The following is a 26,207-nucleotide window of genomic DNA, read 5'->3' as shown; positions in this document are numbered from 1 at the left end:
ACAGAAAGGCACTTGCTAACCCTACATCGATACCCAACCTTAATGGCAACAAATCCCAGTGGAAAGCACTCCTGAAAAACAGAGACTTCTGTAACAACAAAGGGCAAGTCAACTTCATATTTGTGTCTTTGATTTTGGAATAAGATGGATAAACTGGCATCCACATACTTTTGCCATAAAGTGTATGAGTCCCCTTATAGCAATGCAACTTAACAAAATAAATTATATTAAAAGGAAGACACATAGTAACTAGTACAGGCTCTAAATTCAGCTGATAGTCTGAAAGCTTATTTTTCAATTCATGCCAAAGGAATCTGATACAATTACAAGACATGAACATTAAAATGGCAGCTGGAATTAATGGTAATATATGCACATGAATCCCAGTAGCAATTAAGCAATGGCTCTATCATTAACCATCCATTCATCCATATATATTTGGATGGTTTACTGCTTTCGAAACTGCATGGTATGAAAGGGAGCAGCCAGGATGAGATTCTTATCTAGATCATTCTATAAGCAATATACTTAATGTATTTTATTTAGCCCCATTTTTATTATTCCCTCTGAACTTAAATTATTAAAATGAGCTAAATGTCTATCATGCTTGTTTTTGCAGGATAGAAAACTACACACAGGTGCTCAAAAGTCAGGCACACTAGCCCATTCAAATATATTCTTCCCTGTTTTATAAAATCCATGAAAATATTTAACAAAGCGTAATTTCTTAAAGCAGGTCACATGGATGTCTGGAGGTGAAGTACGGCACATGTTTTTATAATCGATAACACATTATCATGTGCTTAGTCTCATAACTGAAAAAGCAAAACCAACTTTGTTAATGTTTATGCTATGGAGTTGTTATCTAGATCTACAGCAGAAGCACCTTGCTGAATGTCATCTATCTCCTTTGTGACGTTACGTTAAACCGACTGCTTTGCAATATGCATGTGCATATAAGTCTCATATGTCTCTGACATTTGATTGAAGTGAAACTGAAAGTATTTCTTTTAAGTCTTCTAAGCTACATTGATTCCATTTTAATAACCCCATTACTGTAATGTAAATTTCTGGTAAATCCATGGTTATGATACATTTGTGATCAGTAAATAATTAAATATTTATTTTTAATTCCACCTATTTAAAAATTCCCCATTTTGAATCATTCTTGAACAGGCAATTAATATGCTGTCAGAACTCGATTTCTAATTCAGTTTGGGGTTCAGGGTTAAGAAGAGCACGCACCACCCTCCTGTGTATGCAGTCAGTCTCTTCCTGCTGCCGATGCGCGCTCCCACAAGACAGAGGTATTTTACTCAAGTCTGTGTGCAGCCTTGATAGCGCCCAGCCAGCATTTGACATCATCGCTGAGCAAAACTGAGTATAAACTCAATCCAAACAAACAAGCAAGCAAATAAAATATAACAGGATTGCGTAATGTGACTGCAGTTCGAGGGGTAGAAATGCTTCCAACGCGTTTTGCAGACAATACGTTTTCTGCTCACTTGTCACTTTTCCTGAAATACCTCCACAGCTTTAAAACACGTAAAAAAACACCAAATTGTTTATTTTTGGACCCTTTTTCACGTATATTAATAAAATGTATACTTTTAAAATGTGGACCACTTTAAGGATTTTAAGAGGAATTCCAGGTTAAATTCAGTATGAAGGCGGAGTTAAACATACGCGTCTCTGACGCTCTTCTGCGTGATTTGGACGCTGGTCTGAACAGTGATTTGAGAATGGAGAGAAGGGGCTTTCTGTCGCTCTTTTCGAGAGTAAACTTGTAAAATCTCTGGTCTGTTTGCAGTTGTAAGAGCAGGTGGATCGAGAATAGCGAAAAGTAACAAGGCAGAAGATGGACTTTGTGAAGCGTCCCTACGGAGCTTTGTGGAGCGGACTGCTGCTGCTCCTGTCGCTCACGAGCGGGCGATCGCTTGGAGGTACGGCGCTGAGCAATTTTAGCACAAGTTTCATGCTTTTAAAGTAATATGATGTTGCGATCAAAAAGACTTCCTGCTTAATGCAAACATAACAAATATACCTAACTCATAAAAGAAATGTAGCACTGAAAAAGCAGGAATGTTTACATGTCGTTATTTTGTGATCTGCACTTTTTCCGTAGCAAAGACCCCCGACTTCCACACTGTACGTTAAATGTCATCTTGTATTTTTTGTAGGAGAAATGTTGGCGAAGTGGTCAAACACATGAAAACGTAATTATACAACAATGAAAAATCTGGACCTTTCAGAAGTAGTTTACATTTTTCTGTTCATGTTCCGCTCCCCTGTACTTATTTTTATTACACTAATTTGGCTCAGCATGTAGAGTAACGTGGGATGGTATACAACTGCAATCCACGAACACGTTTCCTTTAATCTGTTTGTGGTTTAAAATGAATTTGTTCAGCTCTGATCCATTATGATTGCTGTTCCCCCTGTTTTCAATATGATTATCCACTTTAGTTTTAAATTACTTTTCTAGTTGGAAACATTTTTCAAATAGGCTACCTGTACTAGATATAAATAACTTCGTTAAGTTTTTATATATTTATCAGATTTTAAGGAATATCCTCCGTTAGATTTTAAATCTTAAATTTTTAAACTTGAAAATGAACATTCTGTCAGTGTGAAAGCTTATGTTTTTATATTGAGATATTAAGAGAATAATATACATTTATTGCTCAGTTATAGACTTTCTGTGGCCTGTTTAAAGATATTTGAATAGTGGTGCAGTACCTGTATTCATTGTGTACCTCCTGTGTGAATTAATTGCCAGTTCGCTTTTTTAATCCAAGAATTAGATTCTTTATTGATCTAAATGAATAATTCGATGTTGTCCCAAATAATTAATGGAATGAACATTCATGGCTGATGCATGCTTTGCTCGTTATCGTCCAGCGCAATAAGCAGGTTGAGCAAAGCCATCAATGCACTGGAGCACTTTTAGGAAGTACTTTGAGCTGCTCATGCATTGCTGGGCATTTTGGGAATTCTAATTGACGTTTTGGGAGTCTGTCCTAAAGAGCAGAAGTGAAATTACTTCGTAGCTGTCTGAACAGGGTGACCAAGAGAAGCCACACATAATGTGAGCCTTTTTCTGGTGGATAATGAGAGAAAAAGCTCTCTTGCTTTAATCATCACTGTCCACCTTCTTGTGACTGTATTTTGACTGTTCTGCATGTCTTTCCATAGTCGCGTGTCCTGTATACCTCTGTGGGAGAGCTAATTTCACTTATACACTATGCACTTATTTGTGTTTAGCTAGCCTACAGAAAAGTTGCAGGACGACTATATAGTGAACTTGAGTTTTAAGTATATTTTACGCTATTTTCTATTAAATTTTGAACATGCATATGGAAATATAAAAACTTAAGTTTAAGGAAAAACTGCTAAAGATTAAAAGCACAATATAGGATGACATTCTAGTGCAGTTTGAAGTGATGCGTTAATAAACATGTAAAGCCTTTGTGGACCAAACATAATAAAAACTCTTTTTTTTGTGATCTGTTTCATAGTGAAGTTTTAATGAAGCAGCAAATCAGATTGCATTAGAGACAGTTTAACAGAAGTAGAAGGTAGATTTGATTCACATAATTCACATAAGATTCATCTGTATTCACCTAGAGTGCAGTCTCAGCTGTACAAACTACTAGCTGCTTCTGCTACAAAGTCATGTAAAGATTTTGTCTGTGTGTAGAAACCAACACACACAATTATGCAAAGCTATAGGACTGGCCTTCTTGAGAAATGTTCCAGTTAATTCTGTCCTTCCAATTTTATTTGCATGTAAGTGAGATTATAGTCTCACCATTTTAAATGGATGGAAGTTATTAAAAGGAAATACAGGCAGACATTCCCCTGAGCCTCTCGAGGAGTGTTTGTGTCTATGGTTTCCGTATACAGAGAACTGGCAGACTGCCCTCCCCTCTGAAGTCATCATAAGAGGCTGATGCTGCCCCCCAGGTCACATTCCTGTGGCCGCAAACAAAGAATTCCAGCTTTTGAGTTTACACTGAATTTAGCATTTGTTCTTGCTATTGCTTTGAATAGGTTACTCAATATTGTTATCATGATCTTATGAATGAATAATAATATAATAATAATTAATAAAAAAACACATGAATGAATGAGTGAATGAATATTTGAAATGATAAAGTACTTAGGTGAAAGAACTAATTGGACAAGTAAAAATTTCCCCCATTTTCAAATCAGTTTAGCTTGTTTGATAGTTGTTTGTTATATAACTGCTTCTCTGTTGTCAGTAAAGGAGAAAGAATTCTTGATGTTTATTGGCAAATTTCGTTCCAAACTCGAAGTTAATTTTGGGTCTGAGAGCAGTCACTGTCAGTATGAATTTTCAATTACATTTAGTTGATGCTAATTACATTTTAGATTTTTAAATGTTTATATTTATACTACATATTTACATACAAATCTGCATTTAATTTTACATTTAGTAGGACTGAAGTTGCATTCTATAATGGTAGATGTTACAATTGTATTTACTTTCATTTACTTTATATTTCATACAGAATCCAGTGAATGGTTTGTCTTTAGTGTCAGTGGTCATACTAGGTGACCCCTATTATTCTGTGTACCCATTTCAATTGCCACAGTGTTCCAAATGTTTTAGTGGAAGCTCTCCTTTAGTGCTTTTAAGAGCATTTACTCCATTAGCATACATTAATTGAATTCAGATAAAGCAATGAGAATGACAGAAGTCCTGAGTTAATGCTTCAGAAATAGCCTCCAGCAGTTAATGGATATTTTTGTTTGCCATTATTTTGAGAAATATTGCATATTTTGAAGTACCTGTTTGAGTGTTTTAAACCATTGTTGCTAGTTACACAAAAACCACACTGCATTTACAAAGGAACATGAAGGCCTCAGAACTGTTTGGAGAGTTAAATGTAAACCATAAAAAAATTAGGCTTAGAACATCACAGAATTTAGCTGCCACTGTATTTTTGAGGTTTCCAGCAGAGGTATGTAACCAGTAACACTACCTAGAGAAATTCCCAGAATATTCAGAGGTACATTAGCTAGACTTTTTAAGTTTATATACATAAAGAAAAGAAAAAGTATAAAGACTTGTTTGCAGTATGTGTACTGTCTTTGCACTTTGTCTGTGCACTTGTGCAATTGCTAGCCCATAATGACGTCATTAGTGTAGAGACTGTGTACTTGTGATGCCTTGTGGGAGGTAGGGCTGGGTGATATGACCTCAAATCAATATCATGATTAAATGAGCATTTTACCTCGATTACAATTAATGAACGATTATTTTGTTTTTGAGGTTTTTTTTTTTGCCCTCATATTTCACTGACAAGGTTTGTACTGTAAGCATGCTGAACTATTAAAGTTGTACTATTAACATGTTTATGGTGTTAAAATAATTGAAGGAAACGCACAAATGAACCATTAATGGTCATTTATTGAATATTTCAAACAACTGAAATCAAAGCACAAATCACTTGAAATTAAAATGTCTTATGGAAAAGGTCACATTTTAGTTTTAATGTAAAAGGCAAGTTCCCTAAAAAAGTAGAAAATAAATAGTTTGCATTTCTTGGAAACAAAATAAATTACAGTGGAGACCATTTAAAGTGATCACGTCTGTCTGTGTGAAATCGAGCACTATAAGCAGATGATCATTATAACCTTTTTTCTTTTTCTTTATGCCTCAGGCAGATTTCCATCTAATTGACATTTGTATATTTATTACATGCATATAAGGTAATAAAATGGACAGTGTCACTATTTACTGAATTTTATTGACTTCAAGATACAGTGCAGCTGTTTCAAATGTTTTTCAAATTACAGGACTGCACAAAAAAAATTACTGAACTAATATGCTACAATGTCAGTTTTGATTAATTTTTGATTAATTGCCCAGCCCTAGTGGGAGGTGAATAGAACCATGTGACATGAGGATGTGGTGTCAAACCAACCATTTGTTGGGGATTTCCCCATTATTGGAGGTGCATGGGATTAGTGTACAGACAGAGTAAGTGACAAAACTAGACCAACGTGGTTGGATAGGGTTCCTGGTTAAGCAGGGAAAGAAGTATATCAAATGGAAGGTTTTATGAGCTAAAAGGATATCAGAATGTCCCTTTCTCAGGTCTTCAGAAAAAGCAACTGTACTGCAGTCCAGGTTACTAGGGGTGCAGCATTACAGACCCTAATTATACATCTGTCCACCTTTCCCTCTAAATGCACTGAATTAACCGTGACGATTATGGTTACATGACATTCCAAAGACCCCTCCCCCTGTGCAATCACGATGGCTAAACCGAATCCTTAAAAACCAGTTGATCGCTATATACTATACTGCCTTATATAATAACTTAATAAATTCCATATGCCATTCTGTACTTTTAAAGCAAGCAAAAAAAAATAATTCAACTGAGGGTAACTTCAAAGTAGCAGTAAATGTAATTTTTCAAATAAAATGGCTCCTCTGTTCTAAGCATAAAAACAATAAAATTATGCAAGTGATAACAGGGCTTTTATGGTTAAAAATGAAGTGTGTGGTTAGGCACTGCTGCATTTGTTAAAAGAAAAACACTCCATGGAAAAAATGTGACATTCTTACAGCAGGGAATGGTAGCCCTTGGGAGCCTGAAAAGGGAATGTAGAGGAGCTCACCAGCCCACAGAATAGGCTCAGTATCTTTTCTGGCCGAAAAAAACCTCGAGTGCCTTTAGTATAATATGATGCTCTATACTAGAGATAGATGTTTTTGGTTTAGTAAAATTTATATTGGTAATTCTGTAGTATTTAATAACCTCAAAAAAAAAAAGCTTACAAGGTTTTTAATCTGCTTCTTCTGCTTGGTCCACAGCCTCTTTTTATGGTGACGGATTTGTGCAGCTGAAGACCGCAGAGTTGTCCAGCCGAACGTCACTGCACATCCGCTTCCGCACGTCCAGCTCCAGTGGAATGCTGTTCCTGGCCGCCGGACAGAGCGACTACTGCCTGGTTGAGCTGAGTTCTGGACACCTGCAGGTGAGCTAACAGACAGCTGCTTAGCTACGCCACCTACCTCATACCAGAGGCTGACATCAGTGATGGAGACACTCATGGCCTTTGAGCAGCCGGGCATTGTGTGTTTCTTTTATTTCTGTAATCCACTTTGAGTGAAAAAGCACTATATAAATTACACAAATGGGCCATCAGATGATAAAGGCTGGTTGATGCTGTAGCGGTAGATAAACTGTGTAAAGTGCATTTTTACAAAGACTTTGCTTTGTTGGAGCTCAGAAGTCCAGCTGGTTTTAAAATAGTTTAAGTCCGGAGCTCTGCAGCTATTTCTGGCACTTAGGCATCTGAGGTCTGGTGGAAGAGTAAAGGGTCTGAACATGTTCATCTTGTGCTAAGGCCTTCAGAATATTGCACTGCTGTTCACTGTAGTGCAAGGTCTAATCAAACCTGCAAGGCAGTCGAACAGATATCGAAATGTAGGTAGGTTTTGGTGTGATTCTGTAACGCATATTTAATATGTTTTGATTTTAAATGTTTTTAGATGTCAGTAGGTGATTGCACACCATGTGATAAAGCAATGATATTAATCATAGTTTAAGAACAAGATGCCAGAAAAACACATAATTTTATCCCCTGGACTCTTCAGGCTTATTTGGTCTTGCTGAATGGATCAGAGACGCACAATCACAGATGTTTAACTCAAGCTTATAAGCAGCTCCTCAATTATCAGTTTATTAAAGACCTTCATAACCAATTAAAGGTGAATGCTTGTTTTTTTGTTTCAGGTGAGGTTAGAGCTTGGGTCTGGAGAGCGCTTGCTTCGATCAGAGAGAAGAATGTCCTTGAATGATATGGCCTGGCACTCGGTGGAACTTCATCATGAGCAATACAACGTCACTTTGATTTTAGATAAACACTCTCAGGCTAGCCTGGTAATGCCAGGACCAGAGCATGAGCTTAACATCCAAGAAGGCCTGTATGTGGGAGGCACTGGAGGTCTTGACAAGCCCTATCTCACAACTGACCCTGTAGGCTTCCGGGGCTGCATTGATGAGGTGCTTTTCAATCAGCACAATTTGCTGTCATCACTTAGACCATACTATGGCTTTAAAAATGTCCATGAAGTGTCTCTTGGCTGCAGCCCACTATTTTTAGCCGGTGAGGATGAACCAATCAGCTTCTTCAGTTCTAAAGCGTACATCTCATTTCCACCTTGGAATGCCCAACAAGAATGGATATTTCAGTTTGTTGTGCACACTTCAGCTGAAGAAGGAATTATTCTGTACAACTCGGCCCGTCATGATGACTTTATTGCCATGGAAATCCGAGGCGGCCTTCCAGTTGCAATTGTGGGGAAAGGCGGAACTAAGACCGAACTCCGCTCCCTCTCCTTTGTTAATGACCAGAAATGGCACCATGTGAAGCTGCACTTTACATCTAAGAGTCTCGAGCTTACTGTGGATGAGGAAACAGTGATAACTAGCATCAGCTCACATTCCAGGGCTCTTCATTTGAAGGGTTCCCTCTTTGTTGGTGGTATAGATGAAAGTACCCGTTCAGTGGTCAGAAGGTTGGGGCTGGTCTCAGTCTCTGGGAAACGCATTAGGGGGGGTTCTTTTAAGGGTTGTTTGAAGGACATCAATGTCAATGGTGTAAAAATTGGCCTTCCCAATGTCATGGTCAGCAAAGATATATCGGTGGGCTGTGAACCAGATAAAGAAAAGCAATCAACCTCTACCATAGTCCCTGAAAATGTATCTCCATTTGTTACTCCAACACCAATGATCTATACATCTACTCTTGTTAATGGGTTGGACAAAAAGCATGGACTGCATTTTCTGACTTTCAGGAACCTTATAGTTCCAGAAGGTGGGAGAGCATCCCTGGAATCCAAGCACATCAAAGTAAATTTGGATTTTAAGAAGCTGGGAATCAGGCAGTCTCAGATTGTGTTTAAAGTAGATGAGCAACCTGTACATGGGCAACTGAGGTTAGATGTAGATCAAGACCAAGAAGAAAATACCTTCAGTATGTTAGATTTGTGGCATGGAAGGGTTATGTATATTCATGGAGGATCAGAAGATTTGACAGATTTTTTTATGTTTTCTGTTTTCACCAGCAGTAAAAAGGAGGTCCCTTCATACCTGAAGGGAAATAAGCTTTACAGATATGACATTATCATCACCCCAACAAATGATGCTCCTGAACTGAGTCTTCCTGAAGGAAACCTCTTTTTGGTGTTGGAGAACTCCAAGAAGCCATTAACCACTGAAGTGCTAAAAGCCATCGACATAGATAGCAACTACACTGACCTTGTGTATTCTGTGCTAGGCAATCTAAATGCAGATGCTGGATTTTTGGAAAATGATGAAAATCCTGGCAAAGCAGTGACTACCTTTTCTCACCATGATTTGGAGAAAGGGAAAATATGCTATGTCCACCATGGTGTGAAGAACTCCAGGATTGTGTTTAGAGTTAGCGATAGAGACAAAGTAAGCAATACTGTAGTCCTAAGAATCCTAGCTATCCCATTGGAGTACAAAATTTCCAACAACACAGGGGTGTCTGTCCTGCAGGGTGACATGGCTCTCATAGGCACAAGACACCTAGCTGTGCAGACAAATGCCATAAAGCAGATGGTAGACATCCGTTACGATGTTATCGAGCCACCTCAGTTTGGAGAGTTGCAGCGGCTGCACACCAGTGGAGAATGGAAACTAACTAATACATTCTCCCAGAGACTTCTCGAGAAGGAACGCTTGAGATATCTCAGCACCTTCCAAGAAATACAGACCCATAATATTACAGATCACTTCAGATGTAAGATTACTGTTGGCACTGTGGCCACTGATGAAATCTCATTCTCAATCATTATGACTTGGGTTCAATATAAACTAGTAAGGAATAAATTGGTAGAAGTTGACAAGGTGAGAAAAGTGTTACTAGACTCCGAGCATCTCTATGCCATTATTAAAGGTGTAAGTTTGCTTGAAAGTGAGCTTCATTTCAGACTTTTGTCATTGCCCAGAAGAGGGAACATGTTGCTCAATGGTAAAGTCTTAAAGAAGAACTCGACATTTAGCCAGAAGGATATCAGTGATCTAAAGGTGCAATATGAACTTGTACATAGAGTGCAGGACGACACAAAGGACAAGTTCAATTTCCAGGTGTTCTCCAAACATGCCCATTCTGCAAGTTATGAATTTCAGATTGGCATTAAAGCAGATGCTAATGCTATTATCTTGAAAAACGAGGGGCTGTCTGTAATGGAAGGGGAAAGTAAACTCATCACAAAAGATGAACTTTTTTCAGAAACGTTAAGCACCAAAACATTGTACTACAGCATAATAGATAGTCCTAAACACGGGAAGTTAAAACGCATTAATCTGTCCAGTTCTTCCTCTAGGAATGATAACATCACTGCTTTCACCAATCAAGAGATCCTGGAGGAGCGTATTGTGTATGTCCATGATGATAGTGAAACCACTCATGATCAGTTCACATTTATCGTCTCTACAAGTAAGACGGTCCCACCCGTCTTAGAAGATGAGAACGGTGCAGTAGAAGGCATCTTTAACATCTCTGTGCAGTTAGTCAATGATGAAAAACCAGTTCGTGTCATTGATAAGGTTTTCCATGTGGTTAGGGATGGTCAGAGACTGTTGACACTGGAGGACCTGTGCTACCATGATACAGACTCAGACTTTGATGATGGCCAGCTGATCTATACTCGCCGTGGCATTCCCATGGGAGACTTGGTGCTAGCAAATGACACCTCGCACAGACTCTTCCAATTCCAACAGAAGGACCTTGAACAGAAGCGGGTCCTGTTCATCCACCATGGGGTTAGCTTTGGGCGATTTGTACTTTTCGTGTCTGATGGTAAACATTATGCGTCCACGCTGTTGGATGTCCACGCAGAGGATGCATACCTTAAGATAGAGAACAACACTGGCATTTTAGTCCAGAAGGGGCAAGAAGGAGCCCTCCGCTCTGCCAACCTCAGTGTGACCACAAACCTGGATGTCAGAGACAACAAAGAGATAACTTACAACTTGTTTACTCTGCCGAAACATGGTGGGATTTACTGCAATGGCTTGTTGGTGGACAGCTTCACGCAGCATGATCTTAAGATGGGAGCTGTAGTCTATCGTCATGATGATAGCAGGAATCTGTGGGATGTTTTCCAATTTACAGTGAAAGTGAAGGAAATGCACCTAGACTCAAGTGTTAATGTGAAGGTGTACTTGGAGAGCCACCAGCAGCCGCCTAGAGTCATTCACCGCAGAGCTCTCCTGGTTGAAGAAGGCAAGCCTGTCAAGATAAATAAAAGGGATCTTGAGGTCAGTTTTTACTACTTTTGGAGACTGCTGTTATTTCATGAGTACTTTTGTTTCATGGGAGTACCTTAGACAAATGTGATTTTTAAAATTTTTTTATCTGTACATTATATTATTGATCCCTTTAAGTGTGCGGTTCTTGGTCTCCCTAAAGTAACTGAAAACCTTTTTTTTGTGAGCACATTTGAATAAACCGTGTTAAATAATTTTCACGTTATGGATAACAATTCCATTTTAATTTGTCATACATTATACCTCTTTTCAGGTCATTCATGAAGATAACTTGCCATTAGAGATCATATTCACAGTGAAGGTACCCCCATCTTATGGATATCTCCGAAGATTTGCCGAGGGTGAAGACCGCTACTTTGGGACCCAGGAGACACCAATCCAGACTTTCTCCCAGAAAGATGTCAATGCCGGTAACGTGCAGTATGTGCAGGTCGGGGCCAACCAATTGAATGATACCTTTGTCCTTGACGTCACCAATGGAATTACTGAGGTCCACGACATCAGGATGTCCGTGGATGTCATCCCATCCCACATACCCCTGGAAGTCTCCAACATCACCCTGAATGAGGGGGCTGCAAAGGCTTTAACAAAGGAAGTCATGAAAGTAGCCAACCGGCATTTCTCAGGCCTCAACTTCCAGTATTATGTGTCGGAGGGACCATATCATGGCCGTATCGAGCATTCTCAGTTCCCAGGTGTTCGAAGGACAGCTTTTACCAGGAAGCAGGTAATATTCTTGTTTGTCCATAGAAAGGAATAAAATATTTAGATTTAATGTTTTGAATTGACATTTCATTACCATTGGGGCTTGCAAAACAGTCGCTTAATGTAATTATATGGACTGAAAAGGATTTATAATGTCTATTTGACCTTTTTGCCATAAATTTTCAAGTGTCATCCTGTATATTGCTGCCATACTACTTTGTGAATGGTTCTCTTTATAAGTGCTTTTATTACCCACAGGTTGAGCAGGAATTCATGTACTATGTTCATGACAACAGTGAGACGACGGCTGATAATTTCACCATTATTGCTAATGACACTGACATTGGAAAGCAGAGTCTGCCCCGCACAGTGTTTGTCAACGTTAGACTCCTCAACGATGAGCCACCGGTCATAAAAGCCAACAGGATCCTGCGAGTGAGTTTTATCTGTTACTTGCTGGAGTCGTTTATATAGTTCAGGCATCACTGCACAGGGTCATGCCTATTTTATGGTGTGTTAATGTGACTGGTCTGATGGCGAAACATCTGAAAATCCCAGACATGGTATGTCTAATTTAAAGTCTGGAGGCCAAGTAACAATCACTGTGAACTTAAAAGGAAGACTTCTGGAGCGAGGACAGCTGTAGAGGGGGGTATAATCATGCAAATCCTGGGTGTCAGCATGTTTAGGGTGGAATGCTATTGAACAGCTGTGTCAGACTGTCAGTGGGGCAAATATGTGATGCCTTCTGACTGTGTACTTCAGTCCATTTGATCATCTGATTTGTGTCAGATACCAGATGAATAAAAATTAGATGTAATATTTAAGAATGGCAATTAAGACATCCATCTAAAGTACTCGACATTAGTTGAATAGATAAAAAATGTCAATTAGCTATGTCATGCTAAAATAATAAATACAGCAAAGTATTTCTACATATGCTATAGTTTTGAGTTTAGTAATGTCAGTTTTACTAGTGCTCAAAAGAAATAGTTTCAAGTTTCAGCGAGATACAGTGAGTGTGAGTGACCAATGATAATGTAAAGATTGAGTTTTATTTCTGAGTTTTATACTCATTATCAACAATGATATCCATCTGCCCAACTATCCAACCGGCTTTCAGCCTCTCGTCCTGGTCAGGGTAGGGAGGTCCTCAAGCCCGTCCCAGGCAGCACAGGGTACAAGGCAGCGGTAAAGCCTGGATAGGATGCCAGTCCATTGCAGGGCACGTACATGCACACTCATACACTATAGGGATATTTTGTGCTGCGCACTAACCTGTCTTCATGTCTTTGGAAAGTGGGAAAATACCACCAAATTTAGCTAGTTGGATTTTTCTTGTTTGATTTGGTTTACTGGTTAAATTTTTAAAATATAAACCGGTGAAATCCAGTGCAGATACATACGTAGTCGGGATTATTAATAGTCACGCATCTGCTCAGGTAAAGCTGGATTACTACATGTACAATATAATAATCTATACCACAATAGTGTGTCTGCTGGGGTGTGGCATGAGTAAATGGTGTCCTGTAGTTGTGTTCTGCAGCCATACAGCAACTCTGGATAAAACAGACTTTGGATATAACAGACTGTTTTGCCAGGTCCCTTGAAGTCCGTTATAAGTAGATTTTACTGTACTTGTATGATGTAATACAAGTACAGGGAGGATACACTTGTAAAATGCAGTTGTGGCAACTTTTTACAGATAAAGGTTAGTAATATATTGTTAAGTGCACTAAATATTTAACATGACAGTAAGGAAATTCCAATGACAGTGACTGGTATCTGTAAACCGAATGGTTGGGATCCCCCTTCAAACTTTGCAAAGTGGATGCCAGAGCTAAATAAATGGCATGTGTTTCCTTTTACTATGACCACCATAAAAGGAGAAGTTGTTTAATTTTAGTTAGATAGACATGGCACCCTTTGTGCTGTGCAGAGTGAGTCATTGCTGCTCAGCCCTGATATATTCCAGAATGAGTCTTTTTCTGTATATACCCAGTTTGTCCACCAGGTGGATCTTCGCACTGACCTGACATGAAAACAGAAAGATTTAGCATTTTTATGTATTGCTTTACTTGGTCCACGGTTTTGAAAATCTTAAATTGTTGATGAAATAAGAATTTGCATACTATAACACAGGCTACAGTCACTGGTTAAAATCATAGCCGAGTGTCTATGGCAGTGGTGGCCAATCTTATCCGCAAAGGGCCGATGTGTATGCGGGTTTTTGGAGTAACCTGTAGGTCAGCTGTTCAAACCCAGGTGTGAGGACTCTACAGCCAATCAGTCCTCTAATTAGTAATCTAATTAGGGAGTTGCAGCGAAAACCCGCATACACACCAGCTCTTTGCGGATAAGATTGGCCACCCCTGGTCTATGGTGAATTATATAAAAATAGACCTTGGATCTCTTCTGTGGTATCTACTGAGTTGAACTGTGTAGTGCAGTGGGTCTCACTCCCGTTCCTGGTGCCCTGGTGCCCCGCATTCCAGGTGTTTTCATTCCAACCCTGCCTTAATCAGGCTGATATGGTCCTTAATAGACCAATAATGAATGTGGCAGGTTGCACGCAGTTTTTCGTTTGGAATGAAAACATTCTGGAGGGGGTTGAAATGTGCATGGTCGTTAACCTCCAATTCATTCATCATGAGAAGAAAAAATATTTCAGTGTCATACTCTCCAGAATCCTGTCCCACTTGGGCATAAACACACACACAAAAAGACATACATAAGTGAAGTCTTTCTCATGCCTGATTTGGTCCTCCCACTGTGCCCTACCCAACACGGTTTCTCCACGAGTGTGCATGTGCACGCACACACACACACACACACGCACACACACAGGAAGGGCATGCAGGGGTGCTGTGAGTCACGCCGGCGCTAATTGAAAAACGCACCCAAGGACAGCTCACACCCGACAGAGAGGCAGACTGCCATCTTTGGAAATACAACCATGTGAATAGCAGCCAAGAGATTGGGCATCATTACATCATCACATCCGAATCCACAAAAGCACTTAATGGTAACCTAATCTTTTGTGTGTGTTTTTTCCCCTGAGTGTTACCTTTCCTGCTTTTGAAGGAAGTCTAATTGGTCATCAGTGTCTTTGAAATGTGAAACATATAGCACTGAAAACTTTTAAGCAGAACTGAAATGCTATATGTTTTTTGTGTAACACCTTCCCAATGAACCCCATGAATGGACTGTAATTTAATTCTTTTATTTTTTGATGGTGAGCCATTAGTATACAGATAGACAGTTTTGAGGAACTCGACAATGAGCGGCTGTGTTTACTCTGCAAGGCAGTGCTCTCTTGGTGGAGTGTTATCCTTTGTCGCCTTGTCCAGGTGTGGGTTGACTCCATCACAGAGATTACCTCCGAGTTGAAAGCCCAAGATGAGGATTCTCCCCCGAAAAGTCTGGAGTACATAGTGACCCCACCAAGCATGGGCCACCTGGCTCTGAAGAGCTCTCCCCACAAACCAATCCTCAACTTCACCCAGGCTCACATAGACCAGGGTCAACTGGTATTTGTGCACAGTGGTGAGTTTTGCACAGCAGCAGAAGGGGAGTGAAGTGTCCTATGGGTTTCTGAAGTGTGACACCTGAAATTACATTCTGCCATACATTTCGTTGAAAATATACCACTATTTACTATACACAGTGCTGACAGAAAGTCTTGGAACACTTGTGTAATTCTGTAGAAATGTTACAAATTTAGTGACAATTTCGTAACAAAAGTCCATTGACAAGCAGTGTTTTACATCTGTACCTAACATCTGTATTGCACACAGACATTTTTAACACTTTAAGGCCATGTTTTTAGTCATTTATAAACTCATAACAAATAATAATGCATTCATGAAGCTATAAATGCCTTTGTAATGCATTATAATGGTTGGTATAAGCATTAAGGATGCTTTGTACTGCATTATAAAAGTATCTATAGTGCATTATAGATGAGAGCTAAATAAGGCACTCCTGATGCATAATGAGCATGGCTATAATGTTTTTTTTTATATATTTATTGCTACACTTATGATGCTTTATGAATGCATTATAATTCATTATGAATGTGTTTATAAATGACTAAAAACAAGGCCTTAAGTAAAGTGTTACCATTTCCTTTTTATTAAGTGCCGTTATTTTTTGACTGATCCATTCAGTGCCATTTTGCTATTAACCTATACAATGGCTTCCAAAGGGATACTAAACACAAATGTTGTGTTCTATGTTATTACAAAGGTGTTACTAAAAAGCACCCAATCAGACTGCTTGTCAATTAACTTTTTAATTCAGGACAGCTCTTTTAGAACTATAATTTGGGTTTCAGTTTATTAGTACTTGAAATGGTAGCACTTTACTTGATGGGGCACAAATAATATAGTATTATACTATCACTTATGTATTAATTGACCACAAACTAACAAAGTCGTAGTTACATACTGATCTCGTGTTAATTCATCATTAATGAATTATGACGCATGTTTTATCTAGAGGAGTTACTATATTTGTTACTGTATCTGTTAATTCTGTAAACCTTTGTCAACTTCCGAAGGAACACGTAATGAATAACGCAAGTTAAATAATGATCTCATATTTATTCATCATTAATGAATCATGATGCATTCTTCATCCCAAGCAGTTACTGTATTTGTTACTATATAAATTTGCTAATTTTTACTGAATTAAGCAAGTGTCCTGAGACTTTTTGAGAGCACTGTGTATACTACAATATATCCATCAGACATATGGTGCAAGAACCTTTGTACATGAATGAAACAAAATAACCAGATTTTTTTCCTCTTCTCATGGTTTCCTCTGTGTTGTCACTCAGGTGCCATGTCTGGGGGCTTCAACTTCCAAGTGAATGATGGCATCAACTTTTCTCCACGACAGATCTTTAGTATAACTGCTAGAGCCCTGATCCTCACATTGGAGAGGAACCTGCCCTTGAAGATGTTTCCAGGTAACCTGCAGACCAAATGGCAACCGTCACATTTCATGTCCTGCCAGCTGAGTATAGTTTTTAATTTCAAAACTGAATGTTTTACGTGTTCAGCCTACATAGGATTTATCAGAATTTACTTTATATTATTGTTATTTGTTGACGTTTATTGTGCTTAATAGACACTTCGATAGATTACCGAGAGACTACCATCTTCCAAAGCCTTATCGAGTACAGGGTCCTGTGGGAGTCAGACCCAGGCAGCAGAGAGCTAAGGCGGGGTGTCCACATGCTGAAGATAATGTAAAGATGCCAGTCTGCCTAACTGCATGTCTTTGAACTGCAGAAGGAAATCCATGCACCATGTAGAAGTGCCACAGATACAGGTTTGGCACTGGATCCAAACTCCCAATTACTGTAACCCACTGTGCCAGGCTGCTTCTAGTAGGCACTTACCCAAACCAAGACGTTCATCATTTCATATTCCTTTATCTTCACTTAAGCTATTCTGCTTGAATATCCTGCATTTAGAGTTCAGAAGCAGGACGACCTTTTGTTATAAGTCAAAATTTGTATCCCTGCTGACAACTTATAATTCTGAGAATTTAAATCTGTATATATCATGTACATTACTTACTCATCTTCTTTACAAGCTGATCTATTGTAGGACATTTAGTTTTGCGATTTGATAGCCACAAGTTAACCGAAATGGCAGTGTAATGTTTCATCACCTATCTTTGGCACTAGTCTGTCTAATTTAGCTGTTTTTCACTTCCAGGTTTCAGACACGCAGTTCTAAGCTGAATTTCCTGTCTCAGACCTGTATTTTGTTTTGACTGTCTTCATCTTATCTTAGCACAAAGCTGTGATTACAGAAAGTCTTTTTAGAAAGAATACAAGATCCTACTGTAGTGCTACTGGACAAAGCATCTGCCCAACTTGATGCATATTCTGAATGGCAGATTTATGTTATGTGTTTGTTTTGCAGTTATAGTGTGAGTCACATCATTCAAAAACACTTGCAATGTGTAGCTATTCCTTTGCCTACATATAAAAAGATATATAAGCGATGGTCTAATATAAATACATTAGGATGTATTTTAAGGTGCTAGCTTGGCTACTTAAAATATCTGTATTAAGATTGGTACTATTGCCAAGTTCGGTAATTTATCACTGGGATCAGTGGGTGCACTAAAAAGATGTCATCTGATTTACTGTAATAATATTTTCTTCTCCCGTAATTATGCACATTTATTGTAGCAAAAAATATTCAAAATATGCTTTTCTGGGTTATCCAAAAAATGAATTTAGTCAAGAGTACATGTTGGTTTGGTTTCTGAATAGTTCTCTTTTACATTTGTTGATACATTTTCAGCTGAGCCAGAAACAAACATGGTCAAAACAGGCTTATGTAGCTTTAAAATGAACTGATAACCAGAGATTCTTACTGTTAAAACCTGGCCCACAGAGAGTTCATTGAGGTTTTAATTCTGAGAACATCATCTAGAATTACATCCGATGCATCACACCTCACTGTTCATAAGTCCATTGTTTATGCTTTGTGTACCAGTTGACTTGAAACAGGTGTTGCCATGTGGTATTCAGGGTTGGTGACCCACTACCTCAGCTGTGATATTCAGTCCATTGATGTTCTCATTCGTTCATGTTTTTGTTGTTTGAGGTTTGAGACAGGGAAGCTTAAAAGGAAGCTTATTTCTTGCTCAGCAATAGACTTTCTCTACAGGTTCTTCGACACCCATTTCTGCAGAAGAATTGCTGGCCGTTACCAATGACAACGATGGAGCACAGAACCGTTCCGTCGTCTTTAACGTTATCAGCCCGCCGAAATTAGGGAGGCTGGTGAAGGTCCAGGGAGACAACAGAACAGCAGAGATCTCCTCTTTCACTCAAACAATGGTATGCACTGAGCCCCATTATCTGCCACTGGTTGACCAGATTATTATGAAAGCCATTATTCAACTGTGAATACATACCACTGGAGGAGGATATAATTAAAAGGAATGAAAGAAATTAATTATTGGTGTGTCAACTGAAGTGCCAGACTGAGAAATCCGTAATAAGTGTAATTCAGTATTGTTTGATGCATGTGTATGCGGATATGTCCTTAAGGATAATGAAAATTCTTCCTGACTGATCTTTGTGCGTTCTTCAGGTGGATGAGGGTGAGATTATATATGAGCAAAGCCGTGCGGAATCAGTGGGATGGGTAGCAACCGACTTCTTCAGTTTCACTCTCTCATCTCCTCCCGCCTCCCTCGAAGCACAGATATTCAATATCGACATCTCATACGAGAACACCGACCCCGAACACAAAACCATCCTCCTCGCAAACACTGGTGAGATGTTGGCCTTGAGCACTCAAATACAAAATGGCAGAGAATTAACTTCAATTAATGGCTACACTTGGTGAATCGCGTGTCATTGTCATCTGAAGAAATTCAATTTGGGAACTGTGTCCAATGCAGTTCAGGAAGAATTAATAAATAGTGGTTGAAATTGCATACATATGAATAGCATACATTTTATTCTGCTTTCGACTTACTAGGTGCAGATGTGACTGAGGGAGAGAAAGTTCTGATTGACAAGGCAAAGCTGGATGCCTCTAATCTAATGGCCAAGCTGCCTGAAGTGCAGCGTCACTCCTATGAAGTTTGGTACCAGGTCAAGTCCCTACCCCAGCATGGTGTCATTATTGTGGGGGAGCGTAATCTGACCAAGGAAAAACCCAAATTCTCCCAGTATATCCTCAACAAATTTGGAATCACATACCAGCATGACAACTCAGAGACAACCTACGACAACTTTGTCTTTGATGCATGGTTGAACCTGAAAAGCAAGCCAGCAGTGCGCCCTCTGGAGGACAAAGATGTAGTTGAGGAATCCTTCAACATAACCATTATTCCTGTGAATGATCAGCCACCTGTCCTCATAACCAAATCCCCCGGTTTATCAGTAGTACAAGGAGATGCGGTCGTCTTGGCTCCAGCCAACCTAAATGTGGTGGATCTGGACAATCCTCCTGAGGACATCAATTACACCGTGATTAGTAAACCCAACAATGGCTTCCTGGCCATGAAACACAGTTTGAATGAGTCCATACTGACTTTCACCCAAGCTGACATCAACAATGAGAAGGTGTATTTTGTTCAAGATGGAAGCCCCCAGTCTGGAGTATTTTATTTTAGTGTCACTGATGGCAAACACCGGCCAGTTTATAAGCTTTTCAATCTGGAGGTGAATGAAATTACAATTTCTCTTATAAACAATACAGAAGTGGAGCTGGAACAGGGTCAGACCTCTGTCATCCTCTCAAATGAGCATCTGGCTGCAGAAACCAGTGGGAGGAACAGTGTCATCCAGTACCAAGTGACACAGCCTCCACATTATGGCAAACTTCTGATCAGCAATGAGGTAGTCCATCTGATTGACCAGAATGACTTACGGTTAGGAAAGTTATCATATAATATGACAGATCTTTCATCTGCTGGTGATAGCTTTGAGTTCACTGCTTTCACATCGGAGACTAACCTGACGAAGCAGATTGTTAAAATCGCAGTGAGACCCCTAATCCAACTTGGAATGGATTTCAAGATCCCCAACGGCATTCTAGTGAAATTAAGAAAAGACTTTATTGATGCTTCAGCGTTGACCGTTTTAAGTGGCACTGACCCTCAGTTTGAAATCCTGTCCCAACCAAAATATGGCAAAGTTGTGAAAGTCCTGGCTAACGAAAAAGGAATTCCCCGTCCCATATCATCCTTTTCCTTCCAGGATGTGGAGCAGGGAAAAGTGGCTATTGAGGAAAAGGCTAACATGACTGACAAGGAGTATCTGAATGATTCCTTTGTGTTTGTCCTAAAGGCAGAAAAAGTCCAGCCTTCAAGAGGTGAATTTCATTTCACCATTGTACCATTTGATCCATCACTTGTAAATCCAGTCACCACAGAGAGCCCGGTGCTCACAACCAAACTGCCCACGTCTGGCCAGACCACAGTGCTTGGAACTCTGCCGCACACCACAATCGACCCATTGGCATCATCCCAAAGACCTCACAAGACCTTACAGAAATTCAAGGGACGGAATCGCTGGGGAAGCCATCAGCGGAATAATACCACTGCTTCTGTCGTTCCGAGAACCACCTCAGGCCAACAGGACCATCCCCTCAAGATCACCCCCGTGAGGACAGAATCATTTCCCAAGCCAGCCTCTGATCCCCTCTTCATCATCCTTCCCCTACTGGCCTGTCTACTGCTCATCATCATCTTCATTGTGCTCATCCTGGTCTTTCGTCGCCGCAGAGAGAAGAGGGCCCGGCCTGCCTTGACTCAAGACCTCATTGCCACCCCAAGCCCCAGCAGCCCATACCTTGGGCAGCCAGAGAGGAGCCTGACTGTACCATCTGTCGTGGTGACCCCACTCAGCCCCAGCTGCCCAGGCAGCCCCGTTCCCGACAGAATGCATGATGGTGCCCTGGCACCAGTAGCCGGTCCCCAGGAAGCCTCTCTGCTGCTCTGCTCATGGAGCAACCTGGGACCCGAGACTGTGCAGCATTGCCGCACCACTCCCCCAACCCTGCGGAGTAACCAGTACTGGGTGTGAAATCATCTTCATTTCTCCACTGCTGGTCGGATGGAGGGATAGGGTCAAAAATAAGCTCTCGTTACTCTGCTTCCCCTGTTTTGTCTTTTGTCTTGCAGCATTAATGCTCAAAGGGTAACACTTTACTTGAGGGGGCACAAGTAACTTAGAAACTCAGTTATTACTCAGAAACAAATTATGAACTAATACACAATTCCTGCATGAAAAACACGAACCACCATGATTGATTACTGATGAATGAACATAGGATCAGTATGTGACTAACACTTATTACCAGTTAATTAATGCATTAAGTAAGCATGTGCTCCCTCAAGTAAAGTGTTACCACTCAGAGATATAGCCAAAAATGTAGTTATATTGATCAGTAGCAAATAAGAGGCCTTCAAATGTTTCTGTTGGTCCAAGAAAATGCCTCTTTCTTTAGGGTAATAATACACAGGGCAACTTTTGAGCAATGTTGCTGGGCAATTCTGCTGAACAATGATATTTGGGCACTTTCCCTTTGATACTGAGTGACAAATATCTATCTGAAAAACCCTGATTGGCAGTGGACAACTTTTTGTGATCATCCAGATCCAAATAAGTTGCCCTTTGTCTCACCTGATTGACAACTTCCCAGCATTGCTCAAAAAGTTGCCCTGTGTATCACCTTAAGAATATTTCTCCATATTTCGAATTAAACAACTAGTTGCCATGACTAGCACAAAACCCAATGTAGTCATTTTATCCCTTTTCTGTTATACTGTTATAAGTGCTGTCTGATTACTGATTTACATGAGTTGCAGCACCGATTTGAGGGGCAGCGCATCTGTCACTGATCAAAATAAGCAGCCAACATGGATAATTTGAAATATTAATGCAAAGTGGGAGAACAAAACCTGTTTATTAACCACAAGGGAGTTGGTATTCTCGGATGTTCTTAGGGTGCTCATAAGTAATGTGACAACTGTAAACTCTTGTCCGATGTAAGTTTTCTGCCACATATGCTTTCTGGCAGCTTTCCAGGTTTTATCTGAACTTGCCTCCATGTTTTTGGAAACCTTAGAGGTCAGCTGGGAATTTAAGAATGACAGATTTTATTATAATTATTTTTTAATCGATTTGGTACGGAGAACTGATTGTCTAGGACAAGGTCTTGCGGTTCGTGCACTGATAAGTTATGCGAGCATTCAGATTATTGTATGTCATAGAATTGTATTATTCCGCTGGTTTTTCTAACTACATGGATTTCATGAAAAGTTTAAAAAATAATGAAAACATACACATTTTCAGCTACATGTTGGCCTATATAAAATACAATGCTGTGAAATGTTTTCAAAAAACTTAAGAATAATGACGCAGCGATAAAGAAATTTCTGGCCAATTCCGATAGCCGATTTTTACGAAAAACGACAACCATAACAATTGTTTGAGAGGTCCTGCATAAATAAGGTTAAAGGGACACTTTATAAATTTAAAAATGAATTGCATTCCAAAAATATGAAAAAGTATTTATTTTTGGTAAGAAAACACCAACTCCGGCATACAGCAACAGTCCCAGAGCACTATATTTTATAACTGTATACATGTTTTATATTTATATCATTTATAACAGAGAAGGGCTGATCATCAAGTGGGATGATTTCGCACTTTCTGCACTGAATTTTCTTCTGCTATGAAACGCTGGTGTTCCTGATGGACTAACGTTATTCGGCAGTACTTACAGCCCTGAAACGTGTATTGGTAGATCCTCCTTGTGAAATTTTACCAGTGCAATGTTTGCAAGATGCATTTCTAACATTGTTTTCATTAACATTAAAATCATTTCACCCAGCAGACATTTTTGTTAACTATTTAGTACACAGGTGTGCGGGCAGAAATAACCAGCTCATTTTTAACCATCGGCCGATTGTTTTGTTCCTCCTAGCTCCCTGCCAGATAGTCACATTTTTGCTCCTCCTTCCTCCGCTGTCGGTAGGAACTGGGTTGAGAAACTCTGCCTTACTTGGGTCGAGGGTAGAGATGGATAGTTCAGGTCCAGAAAGTAAAAATCCAAACCAAGATTTTGTTTCAACCAACCAGTTGAGTATTCTGTGACGGTGACTCTTTATACTCAGCTGGGTGGTTGAAATAAAATCTTGATCTGTATTTTTACTTTCTGGACCTGAACTGTCCCCCTCTGCTTGGGAGCTTGAGTTCTACCACTAATCTTTGACTGTGGAATTTGTATGCTCATCCTGTGCTGCATACGTTTCCTCCTGCAGTCTGAAAATATGTAGTTAGGTCAATATGTTTCTGAATTGCCTATAGTTTGTGCTTGTGTGTGTGCCCTGTGATGGACTGGAATCCCATCTAGGTTGTACCACTATCCTGTGTCCTGTGCTGCCTGGGATAGACTCCAGGCCCACTGTCGCCCTGCACTGGGTGAGCCGTTGGAAGATGGATGGATGGATGGAATCCTTTTTAAATGTCTAGCCATTATTAATTTGTAATCACATGGAATGACTTAATGTTCCTGTGTATCAATTTTTGCCAAATAATTTTATTATAACTGTTGTTCTTTGATATCTCACTGGTTAGGTTTCTCATTGGTTCATATTTGTAGTGGTTATGTTGTATTTTGGGTTTATTTTCTCATTTAATGATAAAGATATTTTAAGATGTCAGTTTAATTCCTTTAAAATCACACAAGTGGTACTCTGCTTGATTGAATTGTGTAGTGTCTGCACTGAGTAAACAAGTTGTTAGATATTGTAGAATAGAAGGTACACATCTGGATGGTTACCCACTTTTTCTATGCTGCTCACCAGGTCTTTGTCACAGAGAGATCCTGTTGCTCGTGTTTTGCTTTGCTTATTTTCTGTAAAATTGTGGTAGAGTGTAGAATAAAATTTTGTGATGCTGTTGAGACACTGAACTGTATGTGTGACTACTGAATCAAAATGTAATATGTACCCTCTATATTTATAACTATTTTTTTTTAATAAACCAAAACTCTTGTTGCACTTTAAAGTGTATTATTGCATATTATTCCACATGTTTACTGGGCGTATGCATAAATTACAACATACGTTTTGGTTTTCAGTTGATTACACTTATTGCTTTAATTGTAGTGTGATAAATTGAGTATCCAGTTCAATTCAAATTGGTGAGTTTTACCATGGTGTATGTTAACAGCACATTATAAAGGTACAGTAGTTTATTCAGAAAGAGATGTAACTGGGGATACCAACATAACTGCCATATGTTCACACCATTGGAAACAAAAAAATAAACAATGTAATAACTATTATTCTTTGTTGCCAACATTAGTACGTGTGCTCCATAAAAGGGGATGATAAAAATTAAAACTTATAGTATGATAATTATATTCTTATTTGTTCATTTTATGTACATTCCTACAATATAGAGTACTGAGCAAAAGTCCTAGTCAAAAGAAATGTTTAAAACCAGTTATCTAGGTAGTAAGTGCATTATTTCTGAACAAAAAACAATTTAACATTAGAACATATGAAAATTAAGAGTAACAATAAAAACTATTAAGAATTTCTTCTGTTCTCCAAAAAGTTCCTGATATCTAGTTGGATGGCGAGATGAACACAGAATATCGCTTCAGTTCCCAAATCTCCCCTCAGGGGCACCGCAGCCATTCCATGTGTTTGTTACATTTCACCACCAGCTCGCTAAACTTAATTAGCTAAAAAAAGTCAATGAGATATTGATAAGCTATATGAGGTGGGCTAGTAGGGGAGTTGAAAAATAGATGGGTGTGTTGTGTGGTTGCTGCAAATAATGGGGTGACTTTCGCAGAGGTTTTTAAACGGTTAAGCTAACACACTTTGACAGGCGTACTTTTACACCCATATGAAGATAATTTAAAGATAATTTCCTTTGGTTGCCTAAGACCTTTGCACACTATTGTATAAGAAAAAAAACGTTTTATATTGCACCTTTTTGTGAATTTGCTGCAATGATACTGCAGCCACACAGTATCCCTTGCCACACTGTCAACGGTCGTTAATTTACAAATACGTTTAGATGTCTTTACAGCTTTTTAAATGGCTGCTATTGTATTTGCAATTCAGTGACATCTGGCAATCAGTCAAACAGCACTTCTTCATGTGTTTAGGAATGCTGAGTATTCTTTTGCTTCTGGTCACTGTGTAGAAGCACAGGAATTTGAGATCGTTGCCTTAAAGGACCATGGGACTGTAGGTTTTTTTTTTGCTGTGCCTCAGTGCTCAACTGACGTGACTGAAGTCATTTCATTGTTTGGCTGGAACAAATAACATTTACTGATTGTTTGCTGATTTGGGCCTTTATATGGTCAGCAGCTAGTATGTTGTCATGATTGTGAAAGACTGTAACCTTCGCTGCCCTCTATGGAGTGACTGTCTGTTTGTCCACCCTCCCTAAAATTAGCATATGGGTATCACCAGGGCAGCTAATGTGTGACCTCCAGACAAATAAGTGACAGCTAAGGGTCCTGTTTATGTTACACCATCCCTGAATTATCCTGCCGTCTCTTGTCACTGCTTGACTGGAAAAATTCAGCATTGGACTCTCAAGTTCTCTCTCAAACCTGTGTCATTTATTCAATTATGTAAGAG

General features: G+C 39.4%; 1 protein-coding gene across 1 annotated transcript; it reads left to right on the top strand.

Annotated features, from left to right (window-relative positions):
• Positions 1-1,681: 1,681 nt before the first annotated feature.
• On the top strand, positions 1,682-24,609 carry LOC111849918 (chondroitin sulfate proteoglycan 4-like). Its single transcript, XM_023823224.2, has 10 exons — positions 1,682-1,943; positions 6,851-7,014; positions 7,776-11,333; positions 11,596-12,069; positions 12,306-12,482; positions 15,398-15,593; positions 16,888-17,019; positions 18,743-18,915; positions 19,172-19,355; positions 19,565-24,609. The coding sequence occupies exons 1-10, from the start codon at positions 1,859-1,861 to the stop codon at positions 21,616-21,618; spliced, it is 7,197 nt and encodes a 2,398-aa protein (XP_023678992.2). The 5' UTR covers positions 1,682-1,858; the 3' UTR covers positions 21,619-24,609.
• Positions 24,610-26,207: the final 1,598 nt, after the last annotated feature.

Source organism: Paramormyrops kingsleyae, chromosome 7 (genome assembly GCF_048594095.1).
Source record: "Paramormyrops kingsleyae isolate MSU_618 chromosome 7, PKINGS_0.4, whole genome shotgun sequence".
NCBI classification, from domain to species: domain Eukaryota; kingdom Metazoa; phylum Chordata; class Actinopteri; order Osteoglossiformes; family Mormyridae; genus Paramormyrops; species Paramormyrops kingsleyae.
Note: the sequence above shows the minus strand (reverse complement) of the source record. Positions and strands in the feature narration are given on the sequence as shown.